The sequence below is a fragment of the Maylandia zebra genome, linkage group LG16 (genome assembly GCF_041146795.1).
Source record: "Maylandia zebra isolate NMK-2024a linkage group LG16, Mzebra_GT3a, whole genome shotgun sequence".
Lineage (NCBI taxonomy): Eukaryota > Metazoa > Chordata > Actinopteri > Cichliformes > Cichlidae > Maylandia > Maylandia zebra.
Window position 1 is genome coordinate 27,148,531 of NC_135182.1, and position 21,868 is coordinate 27,170,398.

The window sequence follows — 21,868 nt, forward strand, 5'->3', positions numbered from 1 at the left end:
CTTGCAAAGACAACACTTACACAGCTCTAATAGAAGAGTTTACTTTCATACTTACTCATTAAAACATAACCTGAAGTAAAACAGTCTCCCATGTGGTAGTATTCATAACTCAAACATATGCAAATAAGGTGCGAGTCTGCATCAAACAAACAGAATAACATTTTAGTCAACAATCACCAAGGGACAAGGTGCTCTGGTACAGGCTTTTCTGGAGGAGCAACACAGAAATCTGAAGCGCTTTCAAACCCCCTCAAAAGTTTAAAGATTTATTTCTTTTTCATTTTGGCCCTCTGCACATAGACAGAAACAGCGTTATACTTCCTTTGTATAAAAAAAAGACACAAAGAAGGAAAACAAAATGTGCAAAAGAGGACTTTTCTCCACTGTATTGTCACACATTTTATGCTATCAAATGTTCTTATAAAATCCTAATCTAGTTAAATTCCAGCAAGATTAGATCATAAAAACTGTACGTCAAAGATTCTTTTTAGCTCAGCTGCTGTAACGCGTCTGTTTTTGTAGACGTTTTTAAAATAAGTCCGAATTAACATCAGTTTTAGGCTAATTTGTTGTTACAAACAACATGAGCATGCATTGCAAAGATGCTTTGCAATCCTTGCAATGATTAATGTCTTAGACCCGATTCACTATTTAAATGTGAACTTCAGTGGCATGAAAATACTGAATCTATGGAGAAGAGCTGGCAGAACTGGAAAAAACTCACTTTATCGATGGGCACAGTCACGTGACTTTCCACTCAGTCGTTGGCAGACTTTAAAATGCCAAAGACTGTGAGGAGTGAGCATGTGACCAGACTGTGGGTGTAGCTGCTCAAGTATTAACATGAAATATCTATGAATATGGGAGTAAAACAATGGGACGATTCCTGCCATGATCATGACCAATAAGGATCATTGCAGTCTAATGGGATACAAGTGGTATGCAACATATAAAGGCAAAGCAATACTTTCAAACTTTCACATCATTTGGCACTTCATGAAGTTCATGAACATGTTAAAGATTGATAAATATGATTTAAATTGATTACTGTTCAAGACATCAGAGGCAAACATATTATGAGACTGGAAGAAGTATGCATGAAGGTTATACTGTGAACATGGACAAGTGCCTATAAAAATGACAAAAAAGTGTCCTTGAGCACAATTTTGGTAAAGACCCATTAGATGATTATTGTGGGTAAGTTTGATTAAATTCTGATCAATACTATAGAAGTAGTAATTATTGTGACTTGTGGAAGGACAGTCCATTGGCAAGATGAGCTAATAGCAGAGCGATGACAGTTTGAATACGAGAGAGACGCGATAAAGTGGAAGCTTAATAAGTTTGGGTCTGTTTTCTGAACAGGAAGCAATCCAAAAAAGCAACAATTTAACAGAAGCTGAGAGTAGTCACATCATGAAAATCATCCGATACAGTTAAAACGAACGAACGAACAAACAAGAAAAGAAAAGATAAATTTTGCATTCCAAAGGTTTTAATTGGTCAAATACACCAAAACAAAAGAAAAATATTTCTTTTGCCACAGTCACATTATAAATGCAGTCTTAATTCAATCGTCCCTTCAGCATGAATTCAGTCATGTCTCACTACAGTTAAGTACCAGTTAGATCCTTCACATATTTTGTAGTTCACATTCAGGGAGTGAACAAATTTAAAATGATAACAAGAAGTTCACAAAAAATTATTTGCTCACAGGCACAAAAGAGATCTGTTCAAGAAAATATACATTTTTGTGTTTGGCCCACTTGTTTACGTTCTTTACATCAACTATAACATGAACTATAATGTACGAATTCTTAAGGAAAAACAAACCAAAAAAAATAAAAAATAAAAAACTAACAGTACAAGTAGCTAGGGCTGTTCGATATAACGATATATATCAGATGACGATATAAAAACCTCTATCGTTTCATTTTACGCTATTGTTTGTTTCGTGGTGTTGCAAAATAAGCTGTTTACAGCAATATTTTTTCATCGTTTTGATGGTCACTGCAGTGGCTATATTAATTTATTAAAGTTCTCTCTTTCTCTTATATTTAATATAACCACACTACGGATGGACAAGCGACTGTTTTTATGCGTTGTGGTTAGCAACAACGACGGTAACACCATCGCGTGTCCGCTTGTTTATGTTCCACATAAACCTTTCACAATAAAGCTCAAAATCCTGTTGAGACTTTTCAAAATAAACTGAATCACGTGAAAGAGCAGATTATTTACGGATGAGAAGTAAAAAAGAGCCGCCAGGTGCTAAAAAATAAACCTTGGACTCAAACGTTAGAACAGGCTTTTCCCCGCAGCACGCCGTGTAATAAATATTCACAAAGAAAACGGCGGCCATTACAACTTATGTCTAAAAATGTGTAGTTTTATGCATCGGTTAAAACATTCGACTCCAGGTACATGACGCGCAGCTGGAAACACTTCACGCAAGACGAGCAGCCCGAGATTCACAGAATTTACAGAAAATGTTACATTTTTGTGATTTATATCGTTATCGGACGATAGATGTCTTATATCGGGATATGAGATTTTGGTCATATGGCACAGCCCTACAAGTAGCCCAAACACAACCATTGCAAAGAATGAATGTTTGTGTTACTTTTTTAAGTCAAAAAAAAAAAAAAAAAAATAATAATAATAATAATCTGCATTAATAAACTGACTTATTATTAAAAAAAAAAATAATGTACAGACTTTTTTTTGTCACATTGTGCTCACTTTCACACAAGGTACCAACAGCAAAGTGCCTTTGCGATTTATTAAATGAATCCTAGCATTAATTTGGTGAATATGTTGATATCACAATATCAAATATTCACAATCAAATACTCAAATCCCAAACTGTCAGTCTTTGGGGAAAAGATAATTACCCTTCAGCATCACTGTAAGTCTGAAACCGGGGTAACAAATACAGCGTGTGTACCAAAGATTGTCTCAGAAACCTTTTAAATACAATTTATTACTTGTTCTAAAAACTACTGTTGAGTAAACAAATCAGTACCTAACATGTTAACGGTTCAGTGTAGTGCATTGTTATCACCCTGTGTTTCAAAAAAACCCTCAATAAGAAAAAAATGTCTATGCTCTAGTAATGCAAAACAATAATATTTACATCCTATGTAAAAAGTAAAAACAAAATCAGCACTGCTCTTCTCATGAACAAAAAATGACTGTAGTTTACAGCATTTGGAGAGGTAATAGAACTATTAATGAGTATTATGTAATAACGAAGTTGTGGTTACCATCCTAGCTACAGGTCTACAGGTCAGAAACTACTTAATGCCCCTTAACACTGAGATAATAGATCAAACCGTTTCTACAGTACCTTTAGAGATCAATTTATTATTAGCTTTCACCTGCAAATAGCTGCTTTTGTACCAGTGCCTGGTGCAGCTGAGCTCTGCTGTTCCCTAAAGTTTAGGACGTCTTGGTAGTACTATCTCCTGTTGTAGAGGTCTTTGCGTTTTCGCAGTTCCTCCAGCACCCTTGCCCTAAACTGGGTCCAGTCTTCTTCCTGGAATTGCTGGACACCCAGAGCCAGGTGGAGCTCTGCAGAGTGGCTGCGCAGGAAAGGATTGTACTGCTTCTCTTCTCCAATCGTGGAGGGACACTGGAAATAAAGAGCACGTCAAAACGCAGCCCACCTCAAAGGCTCTTGATTGAACAGTGTCAATCATTTGCAGAAAGATTAAAAATAAATAAATCTATCATAGAAGATAAAATAAGTGATTTCTGTTACTCCCTTCCCCATCACAAAACAGACAATGCATTTCTGCAGATGGCATCACCGTGAGTATTAAGAAAACACAGCAGCTAATTTGTTACCAGGATACACTGACGTTAATTTGGCAATAAACCTAAACAAAACAGAGACATATCACAACAGGAAAAGCTCAACCTGGATTCCTAGACATCTGCTTCCTCTTTCCAGCATCACAGCACAAAGGGATGCTTGAATAAAACTCGGTTAATTGTTAATAATGCTTGGTCTGTTCCTACTGTGACAAGCCGAAAACAATCTGTTAAGTCAGACTTTCTATCCCTTACCAATAACAGTTTAAAATCCGCCAATGAGATCTAGAATTAGCAAATGCATCAACCTTAATTTGAAAATCCTAGATGCTTTTCAGGAAAGGTCACCTTTGACTTTGAGGTCAAGGTCTCCAGGATTTAAACCTGTCCAAGAGTTTTAGTAATTGCATGGCATGAAGTTGAGAATCCTAGGTGACTTCCTTCTTGAGTTAATGCGCTCACAAGATTTTTAGAAAACTTGACCTCTGACCTTGAAGTCGAGGTAAATGATGTTCAAACTTGTTAGAGACTTTGAGTAGATGCAACTGTGGTATCGATTTTAAAATCCTACTTTACTTGTTAAGTTCTCGCATTCGCAATCTTGGGTGTCCACGCCGCATGGCATTTAGTTTTTATTCAAAGGACCTGCTTAACCGAGTGAGTCACAGCAGTGCTACAGTTTCTGATACATTTGGTCAAATACAAATGCAGTGTTTCAGAAGTTTAAGTCATCACCTTCAGGCAGCTCTGCTACAAGGAAAACTTTACAGTTTTCATACATGTTTTTTTGGTGTACTATATATCTGATCTTTTTAATAAATAATACTCAAAGATCAAACTCAGGTGACTGATATAAATAAGCAAAAGACTACGTGTGAAACGTGAAAACATGCAGACTGCAGAGGAAATGTTATGGTCATTCAATAAGTTTTGGAGGTGGAAATCATCAACTGGAAGCTCCAATCTTGTGAAACTGCCTTTAGAGGCATGTATTGATAACAGATAAAAAACTAATCTAAATTCAGGATGGGCACTTCACTGAACAGCAAACCTTTGCTCTGCTGCAGACTATATCACAGATGGACTCGACTGAGCCTGGAAGAAGGGAAAGCGAGAGGGCGGCATGCACTCAAGAGTGCTGTCAGCACGAACGCTGTACGCAACTGATAAGCCCTTATTTCAGGTGTTGGACAACATGAATCCTGGGATGGCTCGCTTGAGAGGCATAACAATGGTGATACATCATTCTCACCGTGCACAGCTTCTGGCCTCGCTGCTGCAGCACCCACTGATATTTGTTTTCCCTGGCTGTGTTGTGCGGCTCAACCTCAGCAGCAAACAGCAGGTTGTCCTCTGCATACTCATGACCTGCGGGACAGCCAGTGGACACACAAGAAAAATATCACAGCCACATGTATAACCATACTTAAAAGCCTAAAAAAACCAAAGAATTCCCTATGCAACCCGTTCTTATGGTTTGGCTGTATATATATAAAACACTTTTTTAAAAGCAAAGACATATTAAAACCACAACTTCATCCGCAGCACACAAACATAATTTTTTGACACTGAATCAGACAACTGAAAGGATTCTCCTACCAGGCCATAATAGAGTATCATCAGTCAAGGAGCCAACTGTGTCCAGAGATGACAGCATTGTTGTTGCACTGCCTTCAAACATTCTCCCTAGAAACAATAAAGACAGGTTAACAAAGAGATTCCAATTTCCAAACAGGGTTCCTGAAGCATTCATATGGTCTAATCTTTAGTATTACCAGGATATTTTCATTACTGCTATAGTTAGATTGTCAAATTGGTTAATTGGAAGATAAAAATGTCCAATTTCTCAAAGGTCATGCGGATGACCACTAGCTATTAAGACACTATCTACTGTACAAACTCTGTATAATACTTTCAGCTTCTCTCTTACTTCTCAAAGGGGTCATCACATCAGATGGATCCACACATAGATTTTACCCAAGGCTGGGTTTGTGTCTCCTGCTGATCTCAATATTTTGTGCATAATGAAAATGTATTAACCACTAAATTGCTATATAAAATCTATTGTATATTAAAGAACATGTTAAAAAAAGCCATTGGCATTACAAGGTAACCAAAACAGGCCACTAAATATACAATACTATAATTAAGTATATATTTTAAGTGCTTTTTGACGCAACTGATTAAATTATTTCAAGTCTTATAAAAAAAACTATGTTACATTAAGTTATGCTAAGGAAATCTAATCAGCATTTCCGATGAAATATGAAAAGGTGTAATTTGCATGCAACAGTATTCAGTTAAGATGGTGCTGACTTGCATTAGCAATGTTAAACTTGCTTTTGAATGAGGTAATCGGGTTGTGAACCAAAAATGACAGATGTGAATGCAGAAAAGGCATCAGGTCAAAGATCCTTTTTAAAATTGCACTGATTGAAACACTGATGACAGATAGGTTTCTCGTATATATCACATAGTACAATTAAGTCAAAATCACGCTTCCTTGGTATCACACTTATGCATTTTAGCTGACTTTTAGACTGTGCAATCATCAGGTTCTCAGACTTCAGCAGTTTTACAGTATAGAAAAAAAAAAAGCCCACAAAAACTCTAAAAACGTCACACCAGTTTTTTTTTTTTTAAGTTGCTTTTACTCAAGCATAACATATATTTTGATCAAATTGCCAGGAATAAGAGGGCAATGCGTAGACTTCTGTTAAGGTAACACAACTATAACTACGTGCAGACAAATTGTGCTTGCATGCATAGTCACTCCCTGTAGAGAACAATTTTGAGCCAGTAAAACCCAGAGAACCTGTGTAGAATGATTCCACATCAAACAAACTATTTCATCCTGCATTTTCAGTAACTCTGAAAAAAACAAAAAGAAGCAAACAGCTAGAATAATTCCTCTTGATCTGGTTTTCTGCATAACTTACCACATCCTGAGAGAAACACCAGGTCACCAGAGAAGAGGCTGGAGGGGGCACCGACCGTTTGACCATCCAAGAGGTAGATCATGTGGCCTACCGTGTGTCCAGGGGTAAAGAGGGCCTTAAAGCGCATACGCCCAACTGTTACCGAGTCATTGTGTGAGAGAGGGCTGGAAAGAAAAATAAGTAATGAAAAAACCTAAACCAAGAAGTGTGGAGTTACTGATTTTTAGTGAAAATTAAAAGATTAAAAATAACTGAAATAGACTTCCATTTCTGACATGTACCAGTTGAGCAAAGGTATCAAAAACGACTACCTTCCCATATTATTTTTACATTATTAGAAAAAAAATGTGAAAAACAAAATCTTTAGTGTGGTGGTTTGGAAGTCCTATGATAACCCTCCATCCCCTCAGACATAACAGAATAGTCACTCATGCCACGATAATTTAGTGTGAAGTCAGCTGCCACCACTACTGACAATGGGAACAAAACAGGACTAAGTACAGTAAGAATGATTCAAAGTGAGCCAGTGTGCTATACTGTGCAAGCTGGGACTTACTGCGTGAGGCCAGGAATGTTATCAGCCGCATTTCCATAAACTCGGCATGAGCTGTGCAGCCGTTTCAACCCTTTGTTTCCCCCACTGTGGTCCCTGTACACGGATCACAAAGAAGGTTCACGCAGCAATTTAGACAATATCCACACATTACAGATACAAAACACCTATTTTTTTTAAAAAAACACTGTGCTTATTTTAATCAACCTGAACGCAGGACTTTCAAAATGTGGGGAAAACATCTATACATACAAATGCATGGCATTCTTTTAATCTGCAGTACGGCAATAATAAGTCTAACCTCTTGTGTTAGAGATGTGAATCACATTTTTATTTTACTATACCTATTATTATATGATTTTTTAACCTTTTGTGACATGCTGAGTCTTGTATGATTATCACATTAACATATTTTTAGATTTTTTTTGCCTTCAACTGTAAATTATGTCCTCGAAGTTAAACATTTTCAATATCTGTCTTATCCAATAAGATAAAGTTACCTCAGGAATTTTTTTAGCTACAAAAGGAGATGGTAAAGTACATCAAAACTGTCACCAAGACCTACTATAAATGTTACCAGTGTCATATTGAATGGGGTCAAGTTGGCAATGACATCCAATCTGTTCCTAATATTGCAGCAATTTACTGTTATAAATATTCAATAGCCACATTAAACTATTATATTTGCACTGATCAACCTTCCTGTTTTATAGGAATATAACCAGAATACAATGAGCTGGCAGCCCATGAAGTCCCTTCAAGTTGTAATCATTAATAAAGACTCGTTCAGACTGATGGCAAGATGTTGGCAATCTCTCTGCATTTATACATTTACAATCTGTCTCATAGTAATTCCAGTCAATCCAAGCCAGACTGCATCTGTTTGCAGAAAGGTTGCCTCTTATCAGGTGAGATAAGCCCTCTTGTTCACAGTATTTCCAAAATAAAATATCGATAATTGGTGTCCCTGTATCAATATAACATTGCTATGCTAAATATTACAATACTATGCTGTCTTTCCCCCCTACTCCTTTTTTATACATACAAATTACATGAAACTCACCAGTGCTTGTGTGTACATAGTATTGCTTCTAACATTACTCCTTCTGCCTCGAGGACTGCCTGAAATGAATAAAAGAAAATACAAATAAATCGGGTGTTGGTAAAACCTTCAGTCAACACTTCAGATTCATGACACATCACAGCGTTATTATACTTGTGTATTTAATAAGGCAAGATACCATGGATACAAAACACACTCATTCACAACAGCTGGCTACGGACAGTCAACAGCTGCAGCTGAAGTAAAACACATGGTTGTAAGGAAAAATGACAGTGCAGAGATACCAGCTGTAAGAGAGAGAGGCTCCATTGTCAATGAGCCCTACAATTACAATCAAGCTTTCAATACAACTCAATTTTTTTGTTTACACACCTCGTACTTTTATAAATACAGCAATAATTCTATACAGGCTTTCATATATTGTTTGTAACTCACACTATTTATACATTTTAACCCCATCTATGTCCTGTATGTGTTACTAAACTGGCTTTGAACTGAATGACAATCATCACACTTTAATAGTATTATTCCAACTCCCCTAAAAAATATTTCGTTTTCTTAAAGATCTTAATACTAGATATTATACATTTCATATAATAGCTTTAAGGATCAGAGTTGTGGTACATATACAAAATAAAGCTGAACTAGAAGCAAAGCAATCATTTCTCACTAATATCAGGCGATATCTGTCCTGACTTCTCTGCAGCAACATGTTCTGAAGAAAAAACAACTTTTCCCTTGGAACTAACTACACAGTTACTGATTGCTGTTTTCAGCGCAATAGCCTAAATCTATTAACCCATTCAAAGACACATAAGTGACATCAGAGGCACTCACCTGAACTATCTGAGGGTCTGCAGGGTCTACAACGACTGCGATGCTCGAGGCTCTGTCGATGATAAGGTAGCTGTAGTTGTCAGAGAGCACAGAGATAGGAATTATTTTAACACCTGTGGGCAGAGAAAGAAATGACATAATAATTATTCGGGACAACATTAAACATGCACTAATAAAAATATCCATCTTTAATGAAACAAATGCTAGAATTTTGTACTGATAGTAATAACAATTGGTTCTATGGTATGTACAGCGTGTGACAGCAAGGCATTGTTTGGCCCAGTGTCACCAAGTTAAACCAGTAATTGTTGCATATACCATTGAACTCCACGGGATCTGTAGCTGAATGCCCTCCAGGGTAATTTTCACGAGCTTTCCGCATTTGCCGTTTGTAGTACATGTAGCCAAGTCTGGTCTTAGTGTAGAGTGTGTACCTGGGAGACAATTGGAAATGTTATGTCCCAATAGTAAAAGCTGTTAACATTATTAACCTCGCCATGCAGTTACTGTCATTTCTTTGGTTTGTTGAATGAGCACAATTGACGTAACTTCAATGGTTGGTATGCAAACGTCTCTTAAAATAAAGTTGAAGCCACTGCAGCTGCTGATGAAAAAAATGGCATTATCGCGAGAAGAGCCTCACAGCAGAATACCAACAGCTGTACTTTTCAAATGGTCTTGACTAAATTAAATTACGTGGGATAAATCTATAGCACATAAAAATGGCTAGATGTTGCTAAGCTACGCCAAGAGAATCGCCAAGGAAACGACAGAAATCTCTGTCGCCAAGGAAAGTGGCGCCATACTCACGCTATTCGGAACAAGGGCTTCTCCGTTCGGGCCATTATCTTGCTGAACAGTTTTCTCCAAAACACCTGTCCTGTCCGTCTGTAGCGAAGGCACAAACAAAAACAGATGAAGGATGAAGTGGCTACCAGTGTTATTATCCAGTCAGGAAGCGCCATAGCCTCTGAGCGGAACGTAATGACGTATACAGCGACACGTCACAACAGTCCCCTGGTGACTTTTAGGCTCACTACCGGTGTTGTGCTCACCTGATTTCTCATGTTTACGTTTTCTTTTATGTATTAAAACAGAGTATATTATAATTTTTTCTGTATATTTTCATTATACATTTTTCCCATCACATTTTGCTTAGGTTTAGGCAGCAGAACCACTTGGGAAGTAGTAGTAGTAAATTAAATGAAATTTTAAAAAAGGGTTTTGACAGTCTGTCAGGCAAACTTTAACATGCATATGAACTAGCAAAAATACTGTGTGATTTTGCCTGTTTTATATCCAAATCCACTTTGCTTCAAGAAACACATAAAATGGGAATTTCTGTTTTTAGAATCACATTTCTTTCTGGTGTAAATGTTGAATAATTATCTGTCTGTTGTTATAACCGTATTGTAGGTTAATTGTAATGATTTTTGTAGTACAAGAAAAAATACATTGACATATAATTATGACTTACAATTACCCTTAGACAAAATGCCAAAGCTGACTAGGTATCAAGGAAGCACTGGCATTTAACTAATTGTAGAGGGAGGTACAACCAGTAGTTTGTGTTTTGGTAATATTGGTACTTTTTAACAGGAGGCGACATGAGTAACCAGTCTCATCTTTCTGAGAGTAGCAGTAACAGTGTGAGTTTCAGCCAGCATATCCAGTTACAAAGGATGACATCCTCCTGTTGTGCACGGCTGCAAATCTCCAAGGCAGGACTGAAGGACAGTGAACCCAACTCAGGCGCAAGCCACAAGGTAAGTAACCTTTTCTGCTTTGTTTTCATTTGTTTTCTGGGTGATCAGATCATAACAAACCAAAAGTGGGTCAAAGAGATTACTTGAGTGCAGTGTTGTAGTGTTTTAAAATTTGTATATAATGTATGGCTGGGTTTTAAAAATAACACAGGCTTAATTTCCTGTTCACAATCGGCAGTATGCTTGCTTTTTTCTCTTTTCCTATCTTAAAAATTCTTAAGTACAGTACTAATTTTCACAAGTAATCTGACTAGACTACATACAAAAAGAAAAATGTATGCAGTCTGGCCTTTTCAGACCGGTGAGGTGCTGTAGAGGGATTCGACTGCTCTTACAGGTGCTTTAATAGAATAAATGAAACTGAAGGTGAGCTCAGGATTGCATATTGAAAGAAGAAAAATCATAACTTTAGATGGGGGAACTTTCCTTGGCCTCCAAGTGTCCACATATACTTCATTCTTAAATTAAACAGAATTACAGTCATTGGTTTCTACTCTCATACTTTGCGTGACCCTTCGTATATTTTATCAAGCAATAAATGTGAACACATGGCATGACTGTGCCTTCCAGACACAATAATGTTTAAGTTGTTTCAATGTGTCTTGTGAAACTATATGTTGAATTACAACCAAGAGCTGAGTGAAACTATAATTCAAGCTGGGACATTATCTCATCTTTGTTATTGCAACAGCACCAGACTGCTAGACCTTTTTTCAGCCCTTCAAAATATTGCAGTTTCATTACATGTGGCCCAATTATCCCGAACAAACGTGCGCACTTTAATTTAAAATATTTATAGTAGTCAAATTAATTTTTAATTAGCAAGTGACACTTAAAGTACAAGTGTAAGGAGACCAAGGGTGTCTGCGGTGTTACAGTACATACAGATATACAGCATGATAACAAAATTACATTTTTAATGTTAAATTTCAATGTAATTTATTATTGTGAGTTCCAAGTTTTCAAAAATATGACATGGCTGTCGCTGTAGCAGGGAAAATCTTCCACACATACCCCACATACACATGTACAAAGCCAGAAATATGGAATAATACCTTTATCTAATACAGTTTTTAAACCAAAGAGGGAAAAACAGTGAGCTTTATGCACAGTGAGAGGCTTTTGTACTCAAGAACTGTGCAAAAGTATCAAAATAACACATATGCACACGTTCCTGCTCCTGACTGCCACTTATTTTTCAGCATTTACCTGCCTTCTCTTTTTTATTCCCTCCCTCTTTTCTCCATCGTTCCTTTTCATCTGTTCAGCGTGTCTAACGTTACCTGGTTCGTGTCGCCTGCCTTGCTGAAAGAGACAGACAGAGCGACATGCGCACAGTTTTGCATGTCTTTGATGTGGTAGATTTGCGTGGTTCCTGTGTGGTGCTTGAACCAGCTGAAAGTTCACAGCAAGCCAAAACGTCCCCGAGGCCACCAGGACGTCCTGTAGAGACAGCCTTCCTTATTTTCTTTACAGCCACTGGAAACGAGCCAGACTTTAGAATTCTGTTATTCGGTGCTGATTTCTGAGAATCACATGTGAAACACAGAAAAACAGATAATAATGTTGTGCACAAGGAGGGACTTGTGATCACCCTTTCTGAAACTAGGGTGACCACATAGTTTCCAGGAAATAATACCACAGAATTAAGCAATGCAACATACTGTGATTTACGATGTAATATAGTAGGAAGATTTTATTTTGTAATTGTGAAAATGGAAAGTCAGCAATAACTAGTGGATAGTGAAAAGATGTAAGTCTGACATAGCTTTGTACCACTCATCCTGTCTTTAGGGTAGTCCAGAAAAATGATGACATCTAAAATTGACAGTCCTCCCCCCTACGAGGAAGCACTGCATCATCCTAAGTGTGATAACTTCCCCTACCAGCCACAGCATGGCTCTCCTCTTCCCCCACCTCCATCTTACAGTCCCAGTCCTGGCTACTGGGGCCAAGGGGGTGTCTACCCGCCGATCAGCATGTGTCAAGGCCCTGGCCTTCCTCCATCTGGGATGCCCACCACAATACCGACTCTGTCTGCTGGACTGCCTGCCTCCAACCCAGGTTCTTAGCGAGTGGCACAGTCTTGAAGTAATCACACCCTGCAATATATTTAGATTAGGTGTAACAAGGATAAATTACCACTTGGCTCTTCCAAATTCTGCAGGAGAGATGGAGGATTTTCTCAGCACCCAGTGGGAAAGCACATCTGTTCGGCACGCCTTCATCAGAAAAGTAAGAGTTTGTAACTGTGTGTCTTAACTTGCTCTTTGTGCCAGTGACAATCCTGCTGCTCTGATCTTTCTTTTTTTCTTTTTTTTTGGACAGGTTTACTTAATTTTATCAGCACAGCTTGCTGTCACCTTCTCAGTTGTTGCTGTCTTTACGTTTGTGTAAGTTTCCCCATTTGTACATCCATCCACTGATGAATGTATCTGGTGAAGGGTAAGAAACACAGTCTGCCCTTTGGTGATGCCATGTATCTGCTTTCACAGTGACCCAGTGAGGATGTTTGTCATCAGTTACCCTGGCATCTACTGGGCATCTTTGTGAGTTACTTTTAAGAAACAGCCGCACAGTTTTAGTGCAATTACATCAATTGATAAAAAAAAAAACACACATGTGAAGAATATGATGTATGTAATAATAATCACAGTGGTGAATCTCTCCGTAGTGTGGTTTACTTTGTGGTTTACTGCATTCTCATCTGCTGCAAAGAGCCGAGGTAAGCAAGGCCAAATAAGTTGGAAAAATTAAGTTGTTTTATTATTGCTATTATTATGGTGTATTAAAATTTTCATAAACAGTGATGTTTGTGGTTTCTGTACTTTTTAGGAGGCGTTTTCCATGGAATCTTGTGCTGCTTGGAGTATTTGTAAGTGTTGTTTATTAGACTAAGGGTCAGACATTGACACTAGTAATGCCACAGCAGATATATATGTGCAGAACTAACATAGTGTGAGGTGCTGAAGACTGAAAAAGTAAAGTCAGTAGAAAAAAGACATCTCTAAAAAGTGCTAAAACTCACTCTGACATTTAAGACGCATTGTATTCATGTTTGATCTTGCAGACTCTTGCCTTGTCTTACATGGCCGGAGCAGTTTCAAGGTTTGTTTATTGGCTTTATTCAGGCAACAGCTCAAAACAGCACATTTTGATCCTGATGGTATATATGTGCCTTTTTTTTTGTTTCGTTTTAATTGCTACATGTATCCTTTACAGCTATTATGGAACCAAAGCAGTGTTTATCGCCATGGGAGTAACAGCATTAGTCTGTATAGCTGTGACAGTCTTCTGCTTCCAAACTAAGGTACACGGAGATGTAAACTGTCTCGCTGTAGCTCAGTAGCCTGTGGCTTGTCAGAGGATGTCTTTGTTGTCGGTGTAAAAGAACTCCTTTGTCTTGCATTACAATGGGGGCACTGAAATCCTTTAAATATTTATAACATTTTGGGATAAGATGCGAATCCAACTTCTCTGTCTGATGCAACTCGAGATACACAAGTTACATTTTTGGCTTCTACAAGACACGTTTCACACACGCACACACATATATTTCTCTTTCACCTTATTCTGATCCTCTTTCACAATAGTCTCACTGCTCTTTCATGTAGCTTGAAGCATATCAGCTTCACTTTCATCCCCTTAATGACTTGTTTCTCATCACAGGTGGACTTCACCTCCTGCGGGGGATTCCTCTGCATTGCGGCCGTTCTGCTCATGATCATTGGGATTGTTACAGCCATCGTCCTCTCCTTCCAATATGTGAGCCTGCTCTGGTCAAGTCATTTAATTTATTCTGTCTACTCGTGTTTCTCTGCGTGAGGAACAGCAGCTCCCAAGGGTGTATCTGTGTGACTGATTTCACATTCAGGAGCCTTTCTTATGTCACTCAACAGGTCCCCTGGCTGCATATGCTCTACGCTGCAATTGGAGCCATCGTTTACACTCTGGTGAGTCCACACTCACACAAAATTAGACCGAGTATTTCTTCTTGGTATTATGAGTCTGTTGTTGAAAAGCAAGCGAGACATTAGCAGTCCTTACACCCCCAATACATAGCTATTTAGGAGCCCTAAATAATGTGGTGATAATCTACTATTCATCATCGTATTTGTCTTGATTTTGATTGGTCTATCAAATAAAAAAACAAGAAGGGAACACTCAATCTTCAGTTTAACACAAAGTCTGTTAACTTCAGAGATATCAGGATGTCCAGATAGAAAGCATAAACTATTGTGAATCCAATAAAAAAGTGATAACAGTTGCACTGGAAAGGCAACAACAAGACAACCTCCAGAAAGGGAAGGTTTTTTGATGGATTTTTCTCTAGTTTTGCTTTTTGCTGGGTCCTTTTTGCTACTTGGTAGCATGAGACAGCACCTGCAGCCTCCACAGGTTGCTCAGCTCCATCAGTAAGGCACAGATTTGCCATGTCGACAGGCCCGTTACACGAGCAGCACTGCCAGAGCCCTAAAAAGTGACCTCAATCAGGTTATTTGTGCATGTTTACAACCAAAATGTCATCAAGAGACTCCTTGAGCATGACATGAAGGCTCAGTGTTCCTAGGTGGGTTCTGTGGTCAGAAACCAGCATTGTGTAACTCAGCTGGCAGTGTTCTTTTCACGGATGATGTTGCAAGAAGCTAACATTTATTACGGTGTCTCCTCTCCATTTCACCTGTCACATGCTTTCTTTAGTAAAGGAGGTAAAATCACAGTTTTCCCTAATCGAACAGACGGATATTCCTGAAGTTTCAACTATGATGTTCAAGTGTTCCTTTAATTTTTTGCGCAGTGTATAAAGTGAATTGGGCTTTTTTTTTGGGACATTTTATCATTTCCTGTTACAAACATGATTTCCACATTCATTGTCCCAATAGGTCTTTTAAACAGGTAATCTCACTGTATACATGTTATAGCACTGTTTAATGTGGTTTTCCCATAATGCTGGGGATTGTCTGACCTTTGCTTTTGTACCATTATATTCAAAATATAATTTACCCAAACTTTTTACCTTAGCCTTTGCTTACCATTCCTGTCAGTCTCAGCTATAGTTGAAATTTTGTGTTAATGAGTAAATATTAACACAGCAACACACGAAAAGGGTTAAACTAAACGCACCACCACATGGTAAGGACAGAATCACAAAGCTATTAGTACAGTTGTAGCCTCACATGATACAGGATGTAAATTTTCTTGTTGGTCATAGTGAGTGACACGTAACAGTCCAAAAACCAAAAGTTTTAATTAATGGTCACAAACATGACAAAAGGCTAGAAATGTTGCAGCATTTTTCCTTGTATTCATGTTTTTATGTCAATTTCCTCTTTCCTTTTCTTCCTTATATTAGTTTTTAGTGTACAACACCCAACTTCTTATCGGAAATCGGGAGTTGGCCATCAGCCCAGAGGAGTACGTCTATGGAGCGCTTTCTCTTTATGTTGATATTGTTCACATCTTCCTCTTCATCCTTCAAGTCAGCGGAGCTGCGACTGAATGAGCCAGCGGTTGGAGTTTGTATATTGTATTTGCTGGCAGACACACAGCAAACTGTCAGAAAGATTATTACTTTATTATTATTATTATTTTTTCTACATCAGTAACACTCGAGCACTTTGTTTGTTGGGCTGTATGTAGCAGGACTGCAGCCGCAAAGCTTACACTTAGCCCGTGTAAAGGAAGAGAGCTGCTTAAGCTTTGCACATTTGTATAGCTGCATTTTAATATTTATGTGCACGTTAAGGAGTGTAGTACTCTCAACTATTACTTCGATCAAACCTCCTCATTAACAAAGTGTTTCTGCCTCCAAAAAAGGGAACAAAGCCATTTATAGATCAACACATTTGTTTTTATTATTGTCAGTGCTTAGACTTACAAAACATGTGTAGTTGGAGGCATACTGCTGGACACCACAATCATTAGTCAAACATCTGTGCTGGTAGTAAGACGGTCTAAGATCTGTTTGTTATGTACTTTTCATTTTTCCAAAGAGAAAACCCAGAGAACACTGACTCACCGATTAAAAAAAAAAAAAAAGAGTTGTCTTCTTGAATCACTGGCCATTTCCTTTGTTCTCTTTAATGTTTCTGTTATTTGTTGTTGTTAGAAAACGATGCACACCGATCAATAAATCATACCTTACTGTTATAACTGCTTCCTTCATGTCGGTGGTTAATTACAGTAACACGTTAAGAGTTCTAGGGTGGCATTAGCTCCTATAAATGTTCTCCCTTCCTTGATTGTGGATTAGTATTGTTTCCCGTCACCAGTATTTATGTGTCGTCCACACCAGAAGGTTTAAGGTGTCAGGCGCTTGGGGTCACGTGGGAACATGGAGGTCTGCCGAACGTTGTGGAGACCCAGGTAGAGCATGCAGACTCTCTCCAGGCCTGTGAAGGATGACATCTTTATCAGTTTTTTATTCTTACAAAAAAACAAAAACCATTCCTGTAGTTCCCCCGACAAAACATATTTCTTACCAATGCCTCCGCCGCCATGTGGGGGAGCTCCATACCGGAAGGAGTCGATGTATGCCTTGATCTTCTCCAGATCTGTACAACAAACAAAGGAGAGGCACAAAAATTTTCTAGTGTTGTTCCGCTGATTGCCAACAGAGGGAGACAAATCATTTGAATTTCACTCAATGCTCCTCAAAAAGAAATGGAAACATCTCTTTTTCTTACCGATCTGATGGTGGATGGCTCTTTCTGTCAGCAGCTGAGCATCGTGGACTCTCTGAGCTCCGGAGAGAATCTCTTCTCCTCTCATGAACATGTCATAAGAATTGGAGTATTTCTAGACAAAAATAAAACAAACTCAGAAATCAGGTTTTTCTCACATGTGATGATGACAGGAGGGGGTTAAAAAAAAAGAAAAGAAAATTAAAGTCAACCAGACAAGGTAACGCTGGCACAAAACTTGGGTAACAACAATGATTATGACAGGAAGAGAATGAAATGAAACCGTATTCATTTTTTAAAGCCAAATATTAACAGAAATATCAGTCTGGCAATTGAAATTCACACAGGTAGCATAAAGAATGTAGTAAACTGGCAATTTTGTGGCATCGCTCATGGATGCTGATGTTTTTTCTTGACTTGTCGGGACAATAAAAAAAAAAAAAAAAAGCATTACGTTGCCCACAGGAGCCACAGTGCAAATTTGAGAGGCTGGTGTGTTTGGTATGTTTGATGTGTGAGTGAAAGACTTACAGGGTTGCTTGGATCAGGCATTGTGTAAAACGGTCTAACAGCCAGCGGGTACTTATCAAGCACATAGAAGTCAGTATCATACTGTGGAGAGGGGGGGGAAAAAGAGGAGTGAGAGTCAATAACTGCATACAAAAGGATTAATAGAGACATACACGTATCCTTTTCTTTATTTATGTGATGCAACTGTGAGCTTGAATATTAAAATACTTCTCCAGGATACTGTAGAGTCTTTATCTTACAGCATAAAGCAGCTTTTACTGAAGGAGGTCGTCTGAAGAAGACTAACGGCTCATATATACAAATTCTGGAGTTCTAATATCCAAAATGGCTTTTTACTACTTTTAAAAATCACTCGTGTTTTTATCTGACCTTCATACATAAAGGCTACGTGATCCATTGTTGGATCATGTCACATTCATAATTTTGACATTCAATGAGTAAATCACATTTGAAAACAAACCTTTTCCTTGACGAGGCGGCCAAGCAGCTTCTCATTCGGTGTACTACAAAACAGCAAAAATACATTGAGTTTAATAAAGACAGACACATCTCACATTGTTAAAATATTACTTAAACTGATTGTAATCAGTGAATCATCTACAGTTATTATTTCTCAGACTGTTTTTTTAACGTCACTGCTCCAACTGTACTGCAGATTACAGCTTTGATCACAAGGATTACTTAAATGCTGAGTTACTGATGTGATCTTTCACATCCTCACTTTAAGCACATGTTACAATTTACTTCTGCTTTTATCAAAAGAAATCATCTGACAAGATGAGTTGGCTGTGGGGGAAAGGCTGTGTGATGTATTCTAACCTGAGGTCATCCTCGTCACCCATTTCGACCCCGGCCTCACGCAGCATGGCCACAGCCTCGGTGTACTCCAGTCTAAGAGTTGGCTCCAGGAATTTGAAAGGCTCACTTGGGAACTGCTTATTCACCGTCTGGATCTCTGTCTGGAAGCTGACGCAGAGGCACATGCATTGAGTTTCCAGAGTGTTGAGAGGACATGACGCTGACTTTAATTCATTTTCCTGGGAAATTTCCCCAAACCACTAATTTTTTTAACCCAAACATAAAACTTCACTAACACCAATAGTTTTCCCAATCATGATTGGAGTATGTAATGGTGATTTATATCTATGTAAAAATACTTGTTACACGTGTTACTGTGAAAAAGGGTCATGTTGCCCCTGATTTCTTCATATTTTGCTTCCAAGGAGACATGCTGTCTTAAAAAGCTTTAAAGTGGTATTGGGTAATAGTTCTCCGGTTTTCTGAACCACTTTCAAAGTTTTTCTGTGGACATTGATGGTTTGTTCTCTCATTTTATGTCCAGTGGTTGTATCTGGACTTAAAATGACTGACCCGTGAATAAAACACTGACCCATAAATAATTAATGCACAAAAAGCCTCCCAACTCAAAGGGCAAACCAGTGTTGTGTCTAAACATAACAGACAACTTAGCAAAGAACCAATCTAAATTGTATCTTTGTGCACTTTGTTAGCCTGATGCAACCCCCCATTTTTTCCACTGTCTTTAGTTTAATCTACAAAAAATGACAATGATAACACAGTTTGATGGGCATAAAAAGGATAATTTTGCACTAAAAAGGTGATTCCCAAAAGGCTATTAGCCAAAAAACTTGGCATAACTTGGCACGGTGTGGAGTACGCACCTAAAAAAAATGCAGTAAAATAGACAAGTGGAGGACAAATGAAGAAGTAGCAGGCCTAAAATTCTACATGAAAAGCATCTGAAAGTCATACCCTTAATAAACAATTCAGCTAAGAAGTGAAACAGGGCCTGAGAAGTGCATTTTTCTGGAGCCTCATCAGAAAAGATCTCAAGAAGCCATTTTAAAGGAGGGGAATTTGTGATAAAAGGCCAAACTACACAAGGAATGAACTGAAACTCATCGGCTACAGGTCCGATGGACTGATGAATACATAAATTTGAAATTCGTGGCTCAAATTATTGTCAGTACACATGGTGGATGTCACAAGAGATGCCCCTTTTTCTAAAAACAAAAAAAGAAATGAGGGGTGATGCAAGACTTCTGCACAGTACTGCACGTACCGGTACACAAACAAAAACTACAATCTACCATCGAAGGACTCACAATTCTGTCCAGATAGAGACAAATACCAGACTAATTGTTCACATAATGGTCACAACCCACATTTGACTCTATTTTCTTAGCCAAGCTGTCCTAATGCCTTTCACTAATTTCTGATTCTTTTATATCACAATTAGAAACAACTAACAAATTTCACTTGTATTTACTGTGAAATTAAAAGGAGATGCCAAACAGAGCATGGAAAGGATAAAGTCATCTGTGCTTCATGTGTTAAAACAGAAGTACAAAACACATGCAAAACACTTTCACACGTCAAGAGAAACAGTCTGGAAAGTCATGAGAACAAAGGGCAAAAAGTCAAATGGGCCTGAGAAAGAGGAACAGTGGTCACAACCTGAAACTAACTAACGTCACAGACATTAAAAAGGGAATTCAAATTAAGCTAGTTGACACCTTACTCAGTGTTCCACTGATTTAACATGGTTCCTAAGGGGATTTACTTTATAATAAAAGACTTGTAATCACAGAATAAAGCATGAAGCACTGCAAACCCCCTTCTGAGTTTTCACTGTAATAAATACGTCCAAAAAACCACTGACATTCACAGACGTATGTCGTCAGAAACGTTACAGTTTCCACACAGAAAGAGTTTCGCCCAGTATTCCTCTTTTATTTTAACCTTTGATGTTGAAGCTCTTAATGCCTACTGTACCGAGTTCCACCACACGGAGGCAATAAAACCACATCCTATCGTCATCTTGCTGGCAGTTCACTAAACAGTTGGAGTGGAAATTGCTGACATTCATCTAAGCAGACAGCCATATGTGATGACATTTAATTAATCTAGATTTAGCAGTTACATAGTTTTACTTAGACGTACACACTTTGACATTTTGCTGGCTGTAAAACTAAATAATTCAGCTGAGTGTGTTGCAGAAGTTGGTCTGCAACACACCAACAGTTTTAGGTTCATCTTTTACCTTAACTCAATAAATGTGTATCTTACTTGTCTCTCAAGCCCTTGAAGATCTGCACCATGGTGTCAGTGATAGAGTCGATCACTTCGTGGTAATGGTAGTTGAAGGCCATCTCAATATCCAGACCCACAAACTCGGTCAGGTGACGGTGCGTGTTGGAGTCTTCCGCCCTGAAAACTGAAATGACGCTGATTTAATACGAGTGCCAAAACAAAGCAAACTGCGGTGGCGTGGAAGCAACGAAAGGTTTCTGCTCATCTCCGGGAATAAAGTGTCATTTCCATTGTACTCGAAATTCCTAAATTTGGACGGCTCACAAAACAGAAGCCCATATAAAGGATCATCAAGCTTACAACCTGGCTTCTGAATCACCGCCACGTAAAGGTTTGTGAAACAATGATGTGTAGATGAGCGGCATTGAAAGTTGACGATAATCAAAACGCACTGTGAAATGTAGGTGCTTGCACTATGGCTGATTGAGAGGTACTTTAGAAACTCTGTATGAACGCGGCTGCCAATAAATAATTCCTGACTACTGTGTTATTCTAAAGCAGAGTACTTTACAAGTACTTGTATGGTGAATTAATAACATCATGGCTTCTACTTTCATTTAGTGGGA

General features: G+C 38.3%; 3 protein-coding genes across 6 annotated transcripts in view; 1 reads left to right on the plus strand and 2 right to left on the minus strand.

Annotated features, from left to right (window-relative positions):
• Positions 1-25: 25 nt before the first annotated feature.
• pnkd (PNKD metallo-beta-lactamase domain containing) lies at positions 26-10,173 on the minus strand. 2 transcript variants are annotated; one of them, XM_004563126.2, is made up of 9 exons: positions 10,019-10,173; positions 9,527-9,642; positions 9,209-9,321; positions 8,372-8,430; positions 7,312-7,404; positions 6,756-6,919; positions 5,416-5,502; positions 5,069-5,184; positions 26-3,634 (listed from the first exon to the last, which is right to left on the minus strand). In XM_004563126.2, the coding sequence occupies exons 1-9, from the start codon at positions 10,171-10,173 to the stop codon at positions 3,461-3,463; spliced, it is 1,077 nt and encodes a 358-aa protein (XP_004563183.1). In that variant the 3' UTR covers positions 26-3,460. The 2 variants fall into 2 exon arrangements, with proteins under 2 accessions (XP_004563183.1, XP_004563184.1); XM_004563127.2 differs by lacking the exon at positions 10,019-10,173 and adding an exon at positions 9,758-10,010.
• On the plus strand, positions 10,023-16,659 carry LOC101477212 (protein lifeguard 3). 3 transcript variants are annotated; one of them, XM_004563124.4, is made up of 13 exons: positions 10,026-10,228; positions 10,808-10,974; positions 12,769-13,038; positions 13,142-13,209; positions 13,303-13,367; positions 13,470-13,523; positions 13,649-13,699; positions 13,810-13,849; positions 14,045-14,082; positions 14,197-14,284; positions 14,644-14,739; positions 14,874-14,927; positions 16,328-16,659. In XM_004563124.4, the coding sequence occupies exons 3-13, from the start codon at positions 12,783-12,785 to the stop codon at positions 16,475-16,477; spliced, it is 960 nt and encodes a 319-aa protein (XP_004563181.1). In that variant the 5' UTR covers positions 10,026-10,228; positions 10,808-10,974; positions 12,769-12,782; the 3' UTR covers positions 16,478-16,659. The 3 variants fall into 3 exon arrangements, with proteins under 3 accessions (XP_004563180.1, XP_004563181.1, XP_076731306.1); XM_004563123.4 differs by having other exon boundaries at positions 10,023-10,228; positions 12,769-13,209; XM_076875191.1 differs by having other exon boundaries at positions 10,057-10,189; positions 12,769-13,209.
• A 144-nt stretch (positions 16,660-16,803) lies between these two features.
• Positions 16,804-21,868, minus strand: part of dars1 (aspartyl-tRNA synthetase 1) — a 32,810-nt gene continuing 27,745 nt past the window's right edge. Inside the window, exons 12-18 of the mRNA XM_024805352.2 lie at positions 21,279-21,426; positions 19,008-19,154; positions 18,649-18,691; positions 18,189-18,269; positions 17,661-17,772; positions 17,457-17,528; positions 16,804-17,366 (exon numbers count right to left, since the gene is read on the minus strand). Of these exons, the coding sequence (XP_024661120.1) occupies positions 17,275-17,366; positions 17,457-17,528; positions 17,661-17,772; positions 18,189-18,269; positions 18,649-18,691; positions 19,008-19,154; positions 21,279-21,426 (695 nt within the window). The 3' untranslated portion in view covers positions 16,804-17,274. The remainder of the gene's footprint in view (positions 17,367-17,456; positions 17,529-17,660; positions 17,773-18,188; positions 18,270-18,648; positions 18,692-19,007; positions 19,155-21,278; positions 21,427-21,868) is intronic.

Coding starts and splice junctions, on each gene's coding strand:
- pnkd (XM_004563126.2), bottom strand. CDS start 10,173: ATGGCGCTTCCTGACTGGATAATAACACTGGTAGCCACTTCATCCTTC. Junction 9,322..9,526: donor AGATCCCGTGGAGTTCAATG/GTATATGCAACA, acceptor CTCTGCCCACAG/GTGTTAAAATAATTCCTATC. Junction 5,503..6,755: donor GGTGTTTCTCTCAGGATGTG/GTAAGTTATGCA, acceptor TATTGTTTCTAG/GGAGAATGTTTGAAGGCAGT.
- LOC101477212 (XM_004563123.4), top strand. CDS start 12,871: ATGGCTCTCCTCTTCCCCCACCTCCATCTTACAGTCCCAGTCCTGGCT. Junction 13,850..14,044: donor TTGTGCTGCTTGGAGTATTT/GTAAGTGTTGTT, acceptor TTGATCTTGCAG/ACTCTTGCCTTGTCTTACAT. Junction 14,083..14,196: donor ATGGCCGGAGCAGTTTCAAG/GTTTGTTTATTG, acceptor TATCCTTTACAG/CTATTATGGAACCAAAGCAG.